The 16,425-nt window shown below is 40.7% G+C and overlaps 3 protein-coding genes across 6 annotated transcripts; 1 reads left to right on the forward strand and 2 right to left on the reverse strand.

Moving 5' to 3' along the window:
• Positions 1-361: 361 nt before the first annotated feature.
• Positions 362-4,303, reverse strand: polr2c (RNA polymerase II subunit C). The gene is made up of 9 exons (XM_054620246.1): positions 4,119-4,303; positions 3,660-3,709; positions 3,362-3,430; positions 3,165-3,217; positions 2,137-2,265; positions 2,006-2,057; positions 1,117-1,285; positions 939-1,013; positions 362-862 (listed from the first exon to the last, which is right to left on the reverse strand). The coding sequence occupies exons 1-9, from the start codon at positions 4,202-4,204 to the stop codon at positions 718-720; spliced, it is 828 nt and encodes a 275-aa protein (XP_054476221.1). The 5' UTR covers positions 4,205-4,303; the 3' UTR covers positions 362-717.
• Positions 4,304-4,685: 382 nt separating this feature from the next.
• On the reverse strand, positions 4,686-11,451 carry coq9 (coenzyme Q9 homolog (S. cerevisiae)). The gene is made up of 9 exons (XM_054620252.1): positions 11,341-11,451; positions 10,095-10,290; positions 8,894-9,029; positions 8,055-8,197; positions 7,827-7,911; positions 7,299-7,403; positions 6,666-6,821; positions 5,256-5,309; positions 4,686-5,034 (listed from the first exon to the last, which is right to left on the reverse strand). The coding sequence occupies exons 1-9, from the start codon at positions 11,396-11,398 to the stop codon at positions 4,999-5,001; spliced, it is 969 nt and encodes a 322-aa protein (XP_054476227.1). The 5' UTR covers positions 11,399-11,451; the 3' UTR covers positions 4,686-4,998.
• Positions 11,452-11,745: 294 nt separating this feature from the next.
• Positions 11,746-16,414, forward strand: ciapin1 (cytokine induced apoptosis inhibitor 1). 4 transcript variants are annotated; one of them, XM_054619942.1, is made up of 9 exons: positions 11,746-11,783; positions 12,395-12,557; positions 12,702-12,845; positions 13,137-13,216; positions 13,412-13,571; positions 14,334-14,413; positions 15,288-15,406; positions 15,557-15,638; positions 15,731-16,414. In XM_054619942.1, the coding sequence occupies exons 2-9, from the start codon at positions 12,401-12,403 to the stop codon at positions 15,839-15,841; spliced, it is 933 nt and encodes a 310-aa protein (XP_054475917.1). In that variant the 5' UTR covers positions 11,746-11,783; positions 12,395-12,400; the 3' UTR covers positions 15,842-16,414. The 4 variants fall into 4 exon arrangements, with proteins under 4 accessions (XP_054475917.1, XP_054475915.1, XP_054475918.1 ...); XM_054619940.1 differs by having other exon boundaries at positions 11,751-11,783; positions 12,373-12,557; XM_054619943.1 differs by lacking the exon at positions 11,746-11,783 and adding an exon at positions 11,788-11,878.
• Positions 16,415-16,425: the final 11 nt, after the last annotated feature.

Here is a 16,425-nt window from a genome sequence, read left to right on the forward strand (position 1 = left end):
CATCCCCCATGACGTCTGGCACCGTACATATACGATAAGAGCATATTTATGGTAATAAGCATAAAGAAACAAAGTTCACAGTGCTGGCTGTTTACCTGTCGCTATGCAGCCCTATACAATGAAAAATTGAAGATTTCCGACAAATAAATAATACATTAAATTGTTTCATTTGAAAGTTACTTAAAACATTTTACTTATTAGTTTCCCTTGTCTTCATTTTAAATTTTGCAGAGCTAATTTGTATTTTTTTACCCCCAATTTTACATGTGTTCGAACATTTGTACTAAAAATCTAAACATCCTAAAAATTCAAAAACCCACTAAGAAATGGCAATAAAGAAACACTAAATAACATATTACAAAGTTCCTCAGGACAGATTTATTTAAAAAGTTACATGTAACAAAATAATAATCTAATAGTGTAAATACACTGCCGACAACAATACCAAAATCTGTTTCATTCTGAGACAAGCTCCCACACACTGCTTGAGCTACAATCACTGCTGGTACTGAAATCTCATATGTTTGTACATGGATGTTAATCCCAATAATGTGTGTTGATTTCAAATATTGAAACATTTTATTTTGCTGACAGACACATACAGATCTGAGGCCTGTATACAGGGGGAGGATCCATCCAATTCCTTAAACAGTATGTGTGATCCAGGCAGCGCGGGATCAGAATGAATGCAGGTCCGGTTCCGTTGGTGCGTGGTCTTCAGTTGATGGTGAGCACGTCGCTCTGGATCTCGTGGCTCAGCTGAGTCTGCAGGTCACTGAGCTTCTTCTTGAGGACGGCCAGGGCTGACATGACGATGGTCTCCGGTCGCAGCGAGCCACACGACTCCACGTTGTAAAAGAACCTGGGCAGGGGAAAATGTCACAGATTAGTTTATGGACTAAAAAATTTAAATTAAAAATAATTAAGTAAAATGTCACCTTTCTGGCTTTCCATTGGGGTCATAGGGAGCCTGAACCTCATCCTCCTCAATCTCAGAGTATTCACTCTTTGGCCTAGGAACCAGAGGGAAGCAGGACATCAATTCATCACTCGGCCACCGGTCAATATTTAAACATTAATCCAGCCACAAAGAGCCGTATTGAAATGTAATCGTACCACTCCTCGGGTCGCGGGAAGACCGTGTGCCTCAGTGCGTTGTCTGGGTCGTACTCGAAGGACACCCCCGCTGTTGGGTTCCACTTGGCGTGCTCCTTGCCGAAGCCCTTCTTGGCGTACGCCCTGAGCCGTAGCTCCTGACCTTTACGGAGCTTCACCAGTAAAATGTCTACGTTGTGTCAATAAACGACAAGAGGTGGAAGTGGAGAGAGTAGGGGAAAGGTTGTTTCAAATGTGAGATAAAATTATGGAAAAAAACAGGACACCCAACATTAATGTGGCTAGTGGTGCTAACACCAAATGCTAAGGATTTTTTTTGCAGGGACGGGATGAAACTATGTGTAAAAATGTTAGCATAGCCTACTACTCATTGATCCAAACTCCATTCAGAAAACAAGCATTTCAAAAGTTGTTTGCTTTTCGTCTTGGTGACAGACCTGACCAAGCATGAATTTAGACTTTTCACAAATCCCCCATGTAAAGTTATTCCGGCATCCTTTTCATTCGTTTATTGCACAGAAAAATGGGTTTATTTTGGGCTCATACCACAGTATCGGGGTGATGTTATGGACCCACACAGGACGTTGCCTGGTTTCCAAGTAGCAATAGAGGTTATTTTGGCCATGTTTGATGATAAGTGGTTTGTGTCTACATGGAAGCAGACTGGGCTTTTTCTGAATGAATGCTTAAAGAGACTGGCGCTAAAACAGAGCATTTCAGACATAGGGTGACTAAAGGACAGTATGAGGAAAATAAAGTGATTTTTGAATAATAAAACATGTAAATATGCTCTAATAGAAACCCAAAATACAAGAATGAACCCTAAAATGAGCATGATATGTCTCCTTTAACAGCCAGTCTTTATCCCTCAGGATAGATTAAAGCTTACCATCTTGTTCAACGTAGTCGTTGGGATCGTTGTCTCGACTCCTGGAGGTCACCTGGAAAGACAACACGGTCAGCTTCTTCTTCTGCTTCAGCTCCCCTATAATGACTTCAATAAAAGGACAGAGGACTCACCGGGATGACTCTGGGGTTGTTGGACAAAAGGTCACGAGAGGTGACATGACGCGTCTGGTCCTCGGTACATCGAACGTCCATCGTCAACTCAACGGAACACTCCGGGCAAAAGTCGTCACAGGTACAGTCCTGTGGGAGGAGCAGAGAAAATAATGTCTGTCGTCTAGTGAACTAAGTTACAAACAGGAACAAGCGCTGCCAACACAGTGGTATAATATTCTTATTATTATACACAATATTCTAAATAAAACATGGGTTTGGGGATCTGTTTTAAAAAAACATGAATATATACACCATCTGTTCAGGTATAGAAAAATCACATGCAAAGCAGTCAAGCTGATGTCCATCAATGTACTAGCTATTTTGTAGTCTATAGACAAAACTGCATCAAGATTCAGGGTATAAGGCCATCATGAAATTATTACATTAGTATTCAAAAAATATATAAATGATACAGACACTTATTGGGCACTTTTGAACAAAAAATGATAATAAAACATAATAAAGGAGGTGGCAAAACAGGAATTATTCACAAGAGAAATTATAGACAGACACGGTGGATACCGGAGGTTTTACTGTCGATCACCATCTGCTCATTTGAAAATGATGTGATCTGGAGATCAGCATGTTTTTTGACAGTTTATATTGTCTTTGGGGAAACTGAAATTACTTTTTGGGACATTGGTGAAAAAAGGATATTCTGGAGCCTTGTAGAGCAGCTGCCATAACAAAAACAAAAACTGGAGTGGACTGATGAGGTGATCAAGGTATCTCTAAAAACTATATTTGCTCCCTTTTTCCTACTAATCCGACCCATGACTCAAAATGACTGTGACTGTGATACGATCCGAACTTTGAGTTTTGCGATCCGTTGCACCCCAACCTGAGGATCATCTGTCCTCAGACCTCTTTGTTAAATCCAAATTATTTTTAGTCTTGAGTTCAGAGCTGGAAAACAACGGAAGTGGTCACTTAATAATGGTGATGCATTTAAGGTTCCCTGATCACTGATACGACAGTAAACATACCCTAGAATACTGCATTTTGTCCACGATGTCATCACTTGTGAGAGGTATGAGACCTGACGAAAAAGGAACGGAAACATAAATGTCAAACAGCAGCATTTACAAGTACCAGACCTATCTGGTTATACTGCAACAACGCATGTACAATTACTACCATGGAGTTTCACTGAAAGCGCATTCCTAAACACCGTGATACATACCCACTCTGTGTGCAATGAACTCATCGTGCAGTACTGAGGAATTGGCATCGATCTGGATCCAGTCAATTGCTGCAAATAAAGTAACACATGTTCCATTTAGTCAATTAGAATGTTTTTGTGGCCTATTACTGTGAGACAGACTACAATTCCCAGTGTTCCAATGGTGCTGATGCAGTCCCATCTCAACTCTCTTCAACTTCATAATTTGTCATATATATATATATCCAGTTACCCGAGACACATTTTCACACAATGATACTCATAATTTAGAATAGAAGCTAACAAAAGGTCACTATACCTATAGTGGCGACTTCTGACATGAAGACTCGGCGGATGGAGTTTGCAACCCTGAAAAGGAAAAAAGACAAAGTAAGAGAAATTACACTGAATTAATCATTAAGGATGCCGGGAAACACACGACTGCTGACTAACAAAACGACCCTTTAAGAATATTTTCGTTTTACTTTCAATCCTTCCTAAACCTCAGTGTTGCCCAGAATAGCAAGTGTTCCACCTTTAAACGTGTATGTAATGTATTGTAAACTAGAGTTATCTAAAAACAATTGCTGGTTACAGAGATTCTCAGTTACAAACAGCATTATAATACTATAATTATAATTTAAGTGCGTGGCGTAAGCACCTTTGCGCAGTTATTTAACGTGTATTGTTAATGTAACGTTAACGTCTCAGAGAATGAGACTAATAATGGCTGCTCACACACACGCTTTCTTGAATGAACAAATAAGTGAATACTCACGCCAAGTCGGTGTTTTCAATGACGAATTTGACATTCTCGTCCGTCAGTTCTGTGATTTTCACCGTAGGCTGGTTAGCATACGGCATTATTGGAGTGAAATGAGCCTAAAAATTGGCGTTATTAATTCGACAACACACTCAACTACCGCTGCTTCGAGTTGAAGGCCTCCACGGAACTATTTACTACACGCTGATTGGCCAGGAGATGTCAATCTGAGCGTTGATTGGTCACGATGATGTATAGAGGCGGGTCCTTTTTTTAATATCCGGGTCACACTGTACCCGGAGGGTTTTCTTCAAAATAAAAGCGCTCAATTATTTTTCTGTAAGATGACTTGTGCCTTACATTTGCTTACAATTTAATTTTAGTATATTATTAAACTTTTTTTTGTTTAATAAGTATAAATGCAGCAGTTCAGTGCTGTCTTTTTTGTCACTGTATCTTTTTTGACACGGAGACAAAAATAATAGTGACTATGAACTTCAAAACCATACTCCCAAACTATCTTATGGGTGACTGAATTCATATTAACCAGACAAGTAACAAAACAAACACATACGTTACATACACAATATATAACTTTGTCTTTATTGAAGTTTCGATCCAACAAGAAATGACAGATCATTATGTCCGAAGGGAAAAAATAATCTGAGCAGGAGAGTGAAATCTTGGGACAGCAAAACAAGACTAGCCACCGGTCTTCCAGGGGAACAGAGACTGGCTTATCACCATGGCTTGTGACAAATAGAGTAACACAATCCATAACCCAATACTTTCACACTTTTACAGTTATCAGAAATATGAGCAAAATTAAAATTTATCGTCAGCTCTCGACACTGTCCAGGCAGTTGGGATCAGCATGGGTGAGAGATTTTTTCCATCATCGCCTCTGGTTCAGTCCTGTGAGGTTCTTCAGCTGTAAAACACAATACAAACATCCATCCTTCAGTGTTGCCTCGTTAAAATGCATCAAATGTGTAACTCTTAATACATGATTCAATTGCTAGTACCGTCATGAAGAAGAATTTCAAATTAAGAGGATAGACTTGACTGTGTGTATACATTTACAAAGGGGAGGAGGGGTTTCTTGCTAATTTAGGAGCAGAGATTGAAAAGAAGAGTGATGAACACACTTACTGTAACAGCAGCTCCCATAAGCCCCTGCACCATTGTTTCACCAGTTGCCTGCGCCTACAGAATAAAGTGAAACACACTTATGATTGAGGGACATAAGATTGATTTATTAAAGCATCTCCATTGTTCAGTTTTCATTTTCATTTGGCCCCATATTCAGGTAAATCTGATGGCTAAAGTTGGGTTACACAGAGAGGTGGGAATTCCTACATACAAATAAGACATTACAATCTCACTTTTTACAACATGGGCCCTTTAAAACAACTCCTCAGTGACCACACTTCTGTTCAACCCTTTGTTCAGCTATTTATTGCTATATGCCAGTGATTCTCACAGTGTAGTGTGTGGTCAACGAAATAATTAGCTATAAAATTATGAAATTGTGCCGTATCATATAAGACTGCATAACTACAGATGGGGGCCATTTGCGTCAGTAACACAACCATATTGTGTCTTGTACGTTAACCCACCTAAATTAGCTTTAGAAACTGCTATGATTACGCAACATCTGGAAAAGCAAACATGAAGGGATGAACTCAAGCATGCCTTTCGTTTGTATGTGTAAACATCCCCTCCTCCCTTTGCCCCACCAGGAACTAGAACCAAAGGGCTTCAGAGGTCAAAGTAATAAACTACTTGGGTCAAGGAAACAGGAACTGACCCTTAGTGTCTAACAATTACTCTATGTAGCTCGGTATAACACTGTATACGTCTTTGGAGTATTCAATAACCCCACTCAAAGTGTTTCACATTTGAGTTCATAAAAATACGTCTTTCTCCCGTCTTTATGACGTGGGAAACAGAGTTAAAAATCATTTTTTTTAGATATTTCAGATCGGACTCATGTGACCATACTGCCCTCCAGTGGTCAATTGATGATAACACATATCTGACACGCATAACCTCTGTTAACTTCTGTATACCAAATGTATGTAACTGAAATTCCATCTCTGTATCCATACAAGTGTGTAAGGTCTATTAAGCTCATAGTGAAGAAAAGTATGTGGGATATTTGTTTAAAATGTTAGATTAGTTAAGCTACCAAACCAGAACACACCGAAACTAGGAAACAAAGGAATCCGAAATCTTGGCAGAAACAAAGCCATAAAATCAAGCCACACCCTGGGACCCGACACCTATCCTGAACAGATAAAACCAGGAGATTTCCTTTGTTCACCCTCTTGTCCTTTCGTCTTAGAATTATTCTTTTAAACAAGCCTTATTTTATTTTTAGTGTACATCTGTTGATCTCGTGAGATATCAACTTTAATTATTATCGTTTAGGCCAAAACGAGATTAGTTTGAGTATATCAACGAGTAGCCTGAGTTATCAAACTATTCAGAGCTAAATCCCTCTCCAAACAGCCTGTAAAGGGCCCCTGGCCCCTGTGTTATGCTACATAAGCACCCTACCTGCTTGGCGGTGGCGGCCATGTTGACGACATCCTGAATGCGGTTGTCAAGGAAGCTCCAGGTGTCCTGGAAGTCTGGAGAAGAGTCCTGCAGCATCACCAGCTCTGTGGTGTTGTAGATGCCCGTCAGCGCCGCCCGCTTGGTGTACCAGTTCATCTACAACAGAGAGGGGCGGTGCAGAAAAGTTCATGTCATACACTTTTGAAAGAGGCCCCAAAAGGGCCTTACATTACACGAGCAGCAACAAGTGAAACATTTTGACCAATTGCAGGTTAAGACCATTTTTTTTTAAAGTCCATTATTTCCCATTATTAAGACAATATCATGCTTAGACCATGGCAACTTACTAAAGGAATACATAAGCTAATGTAAGCTGAGCATTGGTTTGGAATGGTTATTTCACTTCTGACTGGAGCTATGACCTAAACCTGCCGGATAATCAGTAAAAAGTCATGTCTCTGGCCACGGTGTCAACAGGGATGGAGTCTGGTGTTGGTGGGGGGGGGGAGTAACCTGTGAGGTTGCAGGCCTGATATTGTGGGGGTGGTGATGAAAGGGGGACAGGAAGGTGTGAGCAGCAGAAGAAGAAGAAGAAGAAGAAGAAGGGGATCGAGGGCGATAGGATCCACTCACGTCTGTGGAGCGGTCACCGGCGTAGTACCAGATGTCGTCCACCAGGGTGGAGAGGTGCTTCAGGCTGTCCGGGATGTTGTGAGGAAGCAGCAGGATGCTCATCGCCTGAGGACACAGACACAAAGTCAAAGATCAAATGTGCAAAACCTTGCAAAAGTGCTACCCCACCCCAGACATTTCTCCTATTTTGTTGCATTATTATTTGATTTTTATGTAACAGACCTACACAAAACAGTCAAAATGTGTGAAGTCAAATGAAAAATAAACTTGTTTTCAAAAATTCCCAAAAATAAAAAAGGGGGGTGAAAAGGGGAAAACATTTGGACTTACCAAATTTCCGTTTTTTACTTTTTAGAATATTTTTTTCTATTGGACTTTGTATTTTACTAATTTTAACTTTTTTGTGTAGGAATATGTTTGCAAGTTTTTTCTCCTTCAGTCCTGACTTCTGCCAGTGATGAGAAGAAACAAATGGAAGAAGACAAAGAGGTCAGCTGTTCATTGTGCTCATCATCAGGTGAACTGTACCTGTGACCAAGATTCAATGTAGGGGATGTGCATCCTCAGCCTGGTCTCTACAGCATCTCTCAGAAATTCAGCAGTCTTCTTTGGTCTGTAATACAGATGTCATAGTCAAAAGCTGAAATCTGCAATTTTGCATTTGGAGCTCTAACTGTGAAAGTTGTTTTTGTTTTACAGCTTATAAAAACAGCAGATGTGTGTGTGTGTGTGTGTGTGTGTGTGTGTGTGTGTTACTCGGCCTGGCCCAGCTGGACCTGGTTGTGTTGTTCAGCCAGGATCTCCGTCAGCTGGGAGTTGCAGTGGGCGATGAAGTGCAGGACCAAGTCTCCAGCTCCATTATAGAACATACCAGTGGAGGCAGAGGACAGGCCCAGTGTCTGGTACACACGGTACACACACACACACACACACACACACACACACACACACACACACACACACACACACACACACACACACACACACACACACACACACACACACACACACACACACACACACACACACACACACACACACACACACACACACACACACACACACACACGATTAATCATCAAGACATCATCTGTATTATCAGAAGGAATGTTTTACTTCCCTTTATATTTACACTTTGATTGATTGGATTAAAATAAAATAAATTATAAAATATATAAATATAATAATGATAATAATTGTAACTAACATAAAAATGTATTAATAAATGAAAAAATAACAAATACCATTGAAAGACACTTTTACTTGTCACTTGTTTTACCTGACACATCTCAACTTCCAGATGAAAATACACTGGGTTCCTTCATATGCCATATTTTGCAGGCACCCATTGCTGGTACCAAACAGAACTAGGACAGGTAATATTCAACTTATGTGTAACTTTTACGTCTTGTCTTTGGGGTCTGATAAAATCAGCCCACCTTTACCATGTATTGGTACATTTGTCTTAGTGTACTATATACATATACATGTATCTAATACACTAAGACTAATGTATAGAGAGAGTTAAGTCTTTTTACCATGCAGCCAGCAGAATTGTCATAAAGCTTCACTTTTCCTCTTTAACAGCAGCTCACCTCAGCAGCAGCAGCGATGGCTTCCATGGACCAGCCGTGCTGAGGGACGAACTCCAGAGCGGCAGCCAGGACTCGAGCCTGAAGCTGCTCCTCTGTTTCGTATTCTTCACCCTGCTCTCCGCCCTGGTCCTGGTAACTTTACACAGACACACAATAAAAAGACATGTGTTCAGATAAAATAATGACAGAAAGACTACATGACACGAGTTGAGCTCATAAATAGCCTCTTGCATGAAGGTGAACGGCTTTGGGTTTCACTACCCAGAAATCCTGTGAAGACACAGCCCACGGCTCGACAGGAAGAGGTGACAGGTTGCCATTGGCAATAGTTTTGAGAAATTGGCGCCCCATTCTTGGACTTGAGTTGCAATCAGTGGCCAACAGCAAAACGTGCACCCCAAATTAAATACATTTTTAATATTTGTAGCATCAGTAATTAAAAAATTAAAACAGACCCAGACAACGCTGCACCTGCGTATGAGCGTTTATTCCTGTGCACACACTCTTCTGTTGTTAGAGACAATGGTGAACATAATGAAGTTGTTTGACTGTGAGGTGAAAAGTCCGACTAACCATCAACATCACATACAAATGTGCAAATTGATACATATTGCAGCAGATAGGACCACACCTTTTTACATCCTTTATAGTGAAAAAACAAACATTACAAAAACGCAAGTATATAGTATGTCTAATTACGAGTCAATGTAATTAGACATATATACTTGTTAGTTGTGAAATAAGACAACTAACTAATCACCTTCAGGGAGAGACGGGGACCTGTTTTTCTGCATCTTGAATATCTTTTTAAGTTTAAATATACCACAATAATTAGAGGCTAATTAAGACACAACACTTTCGAATACCAGTAAATATCGCTAATTCATGATCTCTTTTTATATGGAAAGCCAAAATATTTCCAACCTATTTTAAAAAACTTTTTTACATTATAATTCCTGTATATTTTTTTAAAATCAGGCTTGATGTTTTTACTTCTCTAACATGATAGCAACTATACAGCTATTTTAACTCACTCATGTGACAATATTTACATAACTATTATTTACAGATACATTAAAACTGAATCAAAACCTACACACTACAATCTTATGTTTACCGACATAACAACACATTTTCATCTCCAATTTACTCCGATGACTCTTCAATCTCAAGATGTGAAGGGTTTTTTTAATCGACTGACCTGGTGTTTGGCCTGGAGGCCTCCTCGGCTGCTGGGTCAGATTCCGGGTTGTGTTGGTGGGCCTGGTAGTGCTCGTGGTAGGTTGAGGATGAGGAGGAAGGGGGTTTGTCAGATTTGGATTCATCCTGAAGCCTCAGTGCTGCACGGTGAAAGCTTCGTCTCAGGCTGACGCTCTGCACTGTTGGTGCAGCAACCACTGTGAAGAGAAATATAGTCCTTAGCTTCTAAGGATTTGGTTTGGAGAGAAATGTGACAAAACCCCATGATGAGATTTCACATTTATATCGTACAGTCATTGCCACAAATATTTGGACTTTGTAATTTGTTCCAAGTAAAACTTGGACCTAAACTTTTGCACCTTGTGTCAATCTGGCTGTTACTTCAGGCGCTCTCTCCACCACCTATAGTATAACCCTTCACTGTAATCTTTCAGCAGCTTTTCTCTCGCAGAAAACACTTGGTGCAAGAAAATACATCGGCACACTGCTACACACGCACGGGCCATTACAGGTTTTGGGTCATAGACCTTCAGCTATACAAGACAAAGCTTTTGCATCGTATAGAAAACTTGTGAAGGCTATTGCATAGAGTTCTGTTTGTAACACTTGATTTGTTTTCCTCAGAGGACATCATGACATTACAGACAGGTAATCAGTGCTTAATGAAATCCTTTTTTTAGTGCAGACACCTGCAAATCAAATGAATATGTAGTACCGTGACATTAATAATAATTACAGTTACAGGAGGTGATTATGCATTATAGGAAAAAGTGCAATAGTACCCAATCTGGCTGGCCACGTCTATATGTACTATAATATGACTTCACACTGTATGTCAGTGTCAGCGGTAAGTACTTGTTGTACTTTCAAACAAGACAATCTACCGTTAGCTAAATATAGCCAATTTGGGTGAAGCAGACTTTGACAGCTTCCATAACCAGATAGAAGGCTCCCAACAGTTGCGGCAAAGTGTTTCTTTTAAAAAGTAAGGTTTAAAAAACAAAACGTAGCAGCATGTCAACCAACAATTAAACTGCTAATAATGAAGTTTCAAACGCCACAGCCAGCATAATGGTGGCATTAGTTCTGCCCTTCATTATCACCGTCTGTGACAAGTGACTTTGGCACTGATAGCTTACGTCAAGCACTGGCAAGTTTCCCACTAAATGCAACATATAACCGAAGAAATGGACAGCGGCAGTCCGTTAGTAACATATGACAACAACAATACAGCAGTCCTGTCTCACCGCTGCCCAGCCCCCTGAGTGCCCTTCCAGCACGGAGACCTCTCAGCAGCGCCGCCATGTTCGCGCTGCGTTGTGTTTTTTTGTGTTTTTTTTGGCCCTGCTGCGTCACTTTAGTGCGACTCAGTTATGTGAAATACAAAACATCAAGCTAGCACCAGAACTAAAAAAAACCAAAGATGTCCCCTTCACACTTAAACGCATGACACATACATGATATAACGCTATGTATATATAAATTGAAAAAACAACAACAACAACAATGTATTGGTTTGCTTTATTTTGTGACTTCATGACTTAATATAATCCCTACAGTATATAGCCAGCTACATGTGCCCTGATGACGTTGCTTTGAATGGCCAAACATTACTACACATTAAAAATGATTTTATTTTGAAAACACAAACCGGAAACGCACAGTGAAACTTCCCTCAAGATATCGTTAGGTGAGTAACTGAGTAACTGAGTACATTAGATTGAAATGTTAATTTATTATAGCGATTTGAACACCAAATACGTCTAAGAACAAACACACACAAGTGTGAGTATATTTTGTTAGCGGGTAGCCGCGTGCTGGATTTAAAAACGGGCTTTATGAACTTAATAGGCACCAGCGTTTTCTGCGTCACGTTGTTTGCTCACCATGACCTGTGCTTTTCAGTTCACCTGTGTCCACAAACAAGCTAACTACCTAGTAGTTAGCCGGGTTAACCCTTTTAACGTGACGTCTTCAAACTAAAGCTGGAATAAACAACCACATTTCTTCACTACGTATCGACGTTTAAGAGGAATCACTGGCTAATAAGACTAACGTTAGCGCGAAACTGCCTTTTCACCGTTTTTGCATTCTTTCATTTAATAACACGGATGAAATGAGAGTGTATTCCTCTACTTATAATCTGTGACGTTATGATGAAACGTTACTGTGATATCAGTGTGGTTAGTTTTGTTGGTGTGGTTGGATAATCTCGAGTAGCAGACACGTGTCTTCACTATTAGATAATCCAGTGACTGATAGCTAACTCATTTTTGTAGGCATAACATTCTCTCTCACCAGAAAGTCATGGCAGAGCTCGGCATTAAAGCAGGAGACAAGGTGCTGCTGGTTTGGGCCCAGCCCTCAGCACCAGCAGCCCTGAAGCAGTACGCAGAGGAACTGGGTGCCACTGTGGGTGCCGGCTGCCAAGTGTCAGTGGAGAACATGGAGAGATTATTGCTGTGTGAGTGACCCGACACACTTGCTTTATGAATCAAATACTGTGTTATCACCACAACTTTACAGCACATAATTAACCAGTTAGCATGAACACAAAGTCAGGTTGAAAAGTCAATATTGAAACTATCCTCTCCTCTCCTCTCCTCAGCCTCCCACTCGGTGTCCACCTTTGACTGGGTGCTTTCTTGCCTCCTGGCTGACAGCTCCTCCATCCACAGTTCAGAGACTCTGGCTGAAATGGCCCGAGTGCTCAAACCTGGTGGGAAACTTGTTCTGGACGAGGCAGTCACAGGTGAATGTGAACTTCTTTTAGATTCATATTTATAGACTGTCAATTAGAAGGAAAATAGAATAATATGCTCCGTATTATGTTGGAATTTGAAGGCAGAAAAGCAAAGATGGAGTCCCCTGATGCTACGAGAATGGCAAAATACACTAAAAATGCTGCACAGATATAATCCATTTCAAAATATCAAAGTAAAACAAATAAACCTAGGATGGGGGTCTTTATCCACTAGGTCACTGTGCTGCACTGATTGTATTACAGCGTACTTGACTTTGACTATTTCTTTCTGTGTGGCAGGAGCTGAGGCGCAAAGTGTGAGGACTGCTGAAAAGCTGGTGTCAGCTCTGAAGTTGTCAGGGTTCATGTCAGTGACGGAGGTGCGTGAGTGCATTCTCACACACACACACACACACACACACACACACACACACACACACACACACACACACACACACACAAATGCATGCAAAGAGTGTAAAGACCTAAAACGGGAACATCTGAACCAGTGGCATCCCGTTGCAGAATGTCCTCTCTCTGACCCAGTTGACCCTCTTGCTTCCTTTTCCATTCAGGTCAGTCAAGCAGAACTGAGTCCTGAGGCGTTGAGCTCCTTCAGGATGGCCTCTGGTTACCAAGGAAACATGCTGTCCAGAGTCCGCATATGTGCCTCCAAACCCAGCTTTGAGGTGGGGTCATCCAGCCAGATTAAACTGTCGTTCGGGAAAAAGCCAGGTAGGTTTATAAACACATTTTTCTTGTTTCTTCGAAGCGGTTTTTTTCCCCACACATTGAACGAGACCACTTTGTTTCTGTCGTGACGTTTACCTTAGCTCTGTCACATGTGAAACCACCAGTCATAGTCTGTCCAAACTATAATGTGTCTGAAAATGAAAAAGCATGATAACCTTTCAAATCTCACACACTGTTTGATGCAGGTTAGATGAAATGACAAACCTGGCTCTCTAAATGTGCAAACACCAATTAATGTTTGTAGGTAATGTTGGGATTGTGCTTAAGTCGTTAAGTCGTTGCGTCTTGTGGAGATGTAGTTGAAAGTTAAATTATTAATTTGCCGTGTGGACAAGAAGCTCTGCAGCGATAGTTATTATTACACATGTATGCAACTTTGTACAACAACATTATAATTTAGTCTCGTAGGTGATCATATCAATATTTGTGAAACTGGTCTTTAACTTGGTCCACAGCTTCACACGCCTGTGATGCAGAAACTGATAGCGGATATTATCCCTTATCTTTTATATATCGTTAATTAGTGAATTTGCGAACTGGTGAGATCCATCACAAAATTTGTCGTTTGATAGTACATGCATGAGGTATTTAAACTTACTAAAAAGTAAGAAAGTTTATTGATTTTAGAGGTTAAACTAAAGAGTAAGATTTGTGAACAAATTTTCTGAGTACTTTAAAACATACTTTTTTTTCTCGGTTTCTTGTCAACGTCAGTGTGTGTTTTATTTTTGGTATTATGTATAGTCATAGAGAAACCAGCTCTGGATCCCAACGCTGTCAAAATGTGGACACTGTCAGCCAATGACATGGATGATGATGATGTGGTGAGTTGTGGATTTTGTGTCATTAAATACATTTTGACCTGCTCGGAAGGGCGGGAGAAATTTTGTGATAACTGCGTCATACCACCTCACATTCCATAGTCACACGCGTTATGGACAGTGTGTGGGATTTAGTGGCATCTAGTGGTGAGGTCGCAGATTGCAACCAACTGAATACTCCTCCGCTCACTCTTCCCTTTCCAGGAAACATGAGAGGTTGAGTGTAAAACTGTATCATCCATACCATAATAACACTACTTTAGGAGCAACAGATGTCAGACTGCGGCTGGAAGCACCGTGATTTTGCACTAATCCGCATGTTACCTCAGTTTCACAGCGTGTCAGAGAACGACGGTGGCCTTCAGATAACATTAAAACGCAAAAGGCTCTTTTCTAGAGCCAGTGTTGGGTTTGTCCGTTCTGGGCTACTGTAGAAACATGGTGTTGTAACATTGCGGTCTCATTGAAGAGGACCTGCTCCCCTATGTCCCTAATCCAACAACAACACTACTTCATCACGCAGACAAGCCTCGTATATACTTGAGCTAATGCAACTGTGGTGTCGTTCGTTTAAAGCCTAAAGTTATGTTATGCTAACCCCAATTTTTAAAAACAATATTTTTGAACAAAACGTCTAAGTATAATAAACGTCTGTTTCCAAAGTCCCATTGGCTTTTTGTCTATGGAACCAGTAAGATGCTAACTTCCTGGTTGGCCTACAAAAATACATCAACCCTGCAGACCTTTATAGATCCCATGTAATGCCACACACACATGCATTTCTTTATTGGGACTCTACAGCAAAAAACTTTTTGTACACTGTGCTTCCTATAATTTACTATATCTTACTCGTGCCTTCTGTTCCACTTCCCTCTAGGACCTGGTGGACTCCGACGCTCTGCTGGATGAGGAAGACTTGAAGAAACCAGACCCAGCTTCTCTTAAAGCACCCACGTGTGGAGATGGAGCCGCCAAGAAGAAAGCCTGCAAGAACTGGTGAGTTCAACATCCAACTCTTATTTCATCCATTAGACTTAAGCATGTCCTAGGTCTGCTGGGTTTAGCTACAAGAAAATGTTACGTTTTGTACATTTGTGCTTGGAGAAGCATAAAAGAAAATGAAATGATACTCAATATTTTGTGCAGCACATGTGGCCTTGCTGAGGAGCTGGAGCAGGAGAGTATAGGAAAACAGAAGACTAATCTACCAAAATCGGCCTGTGGAAGTGTGAGTATATTATGTTTTTGATTCTCTCCATATCCTCTCTCACCTGGTTACAGAGAAGAAATAACATTATCAATGAATTCTCCTTGTGGCAGTGTTACCTCGGGGACGCGTTCCGATGTGCCAGCTGCCCGTACATGGGGATGCCAGCGTTCAAACCGGGGGAGAAGATTGTGCTGGACAAGAAAACGCTGACAGACGCTTGAAACACTGGATCTCAGACATGCTACAAAATATTACATTCCTTTTATTTTCCCCAGCTGCCCCGGAGACACGATTCCCTCTGCAAAAAAACAAGTCGAAAGTTTCTTTATTTCAGTGGACGTCATAGCAGTTTGTCTGCTCAGTGAGACGGCTTCTGCTTTGATGCTTGTTTTCAAAGTGTGTCTGAAATTACAGTCTGGTCACCTCCGTGATTCACCAGTGACGTTTGTGATGCACTCATTCCAAGTTAACGGCGTTTCTTCATATGAAAATTTGGTTAGAAATGAGCAAGAGTGAGTTTTGAATGACCTTTGGGGAGTGCACAGTCATCGCCGTTTGACTCATGCTGTTGTTAATTATCAAAATTATGATGAGCTACCATGGGGGGTGTTAGTACAAAAAGCACTAATATGCTGTTGTTCTTATCCGTCGACATTCTATTTGCATCTGACAGACTCGCATCATAAAGTAAAATCTACGTAACTGTCCATTTCATGATTATTTATGTATGTTAAGGTTTGGCAATACCACATGTTGCTTTGTGTTTCATTTCAATAGAATAAACTAAAGCCAGATTTCTGTTTGT

Source organism: Anoplopoma fimbria, chromosome 19 (genome assembly GCF_027596085.1).
Source record: "Anoplopoma fimbria isolate UVic2021 breed Golden Eagle Sablefish chromosome 19, Afim_UVic_2022, whole genome shotgun sequence".
NCBI classification, from domain to species: Eukaryota; Metazoa; Chordata; class Actinopteri; order Perciformes; family Anoplopomatidae; genus Anoplopoma; species Anoplopoma fimbria.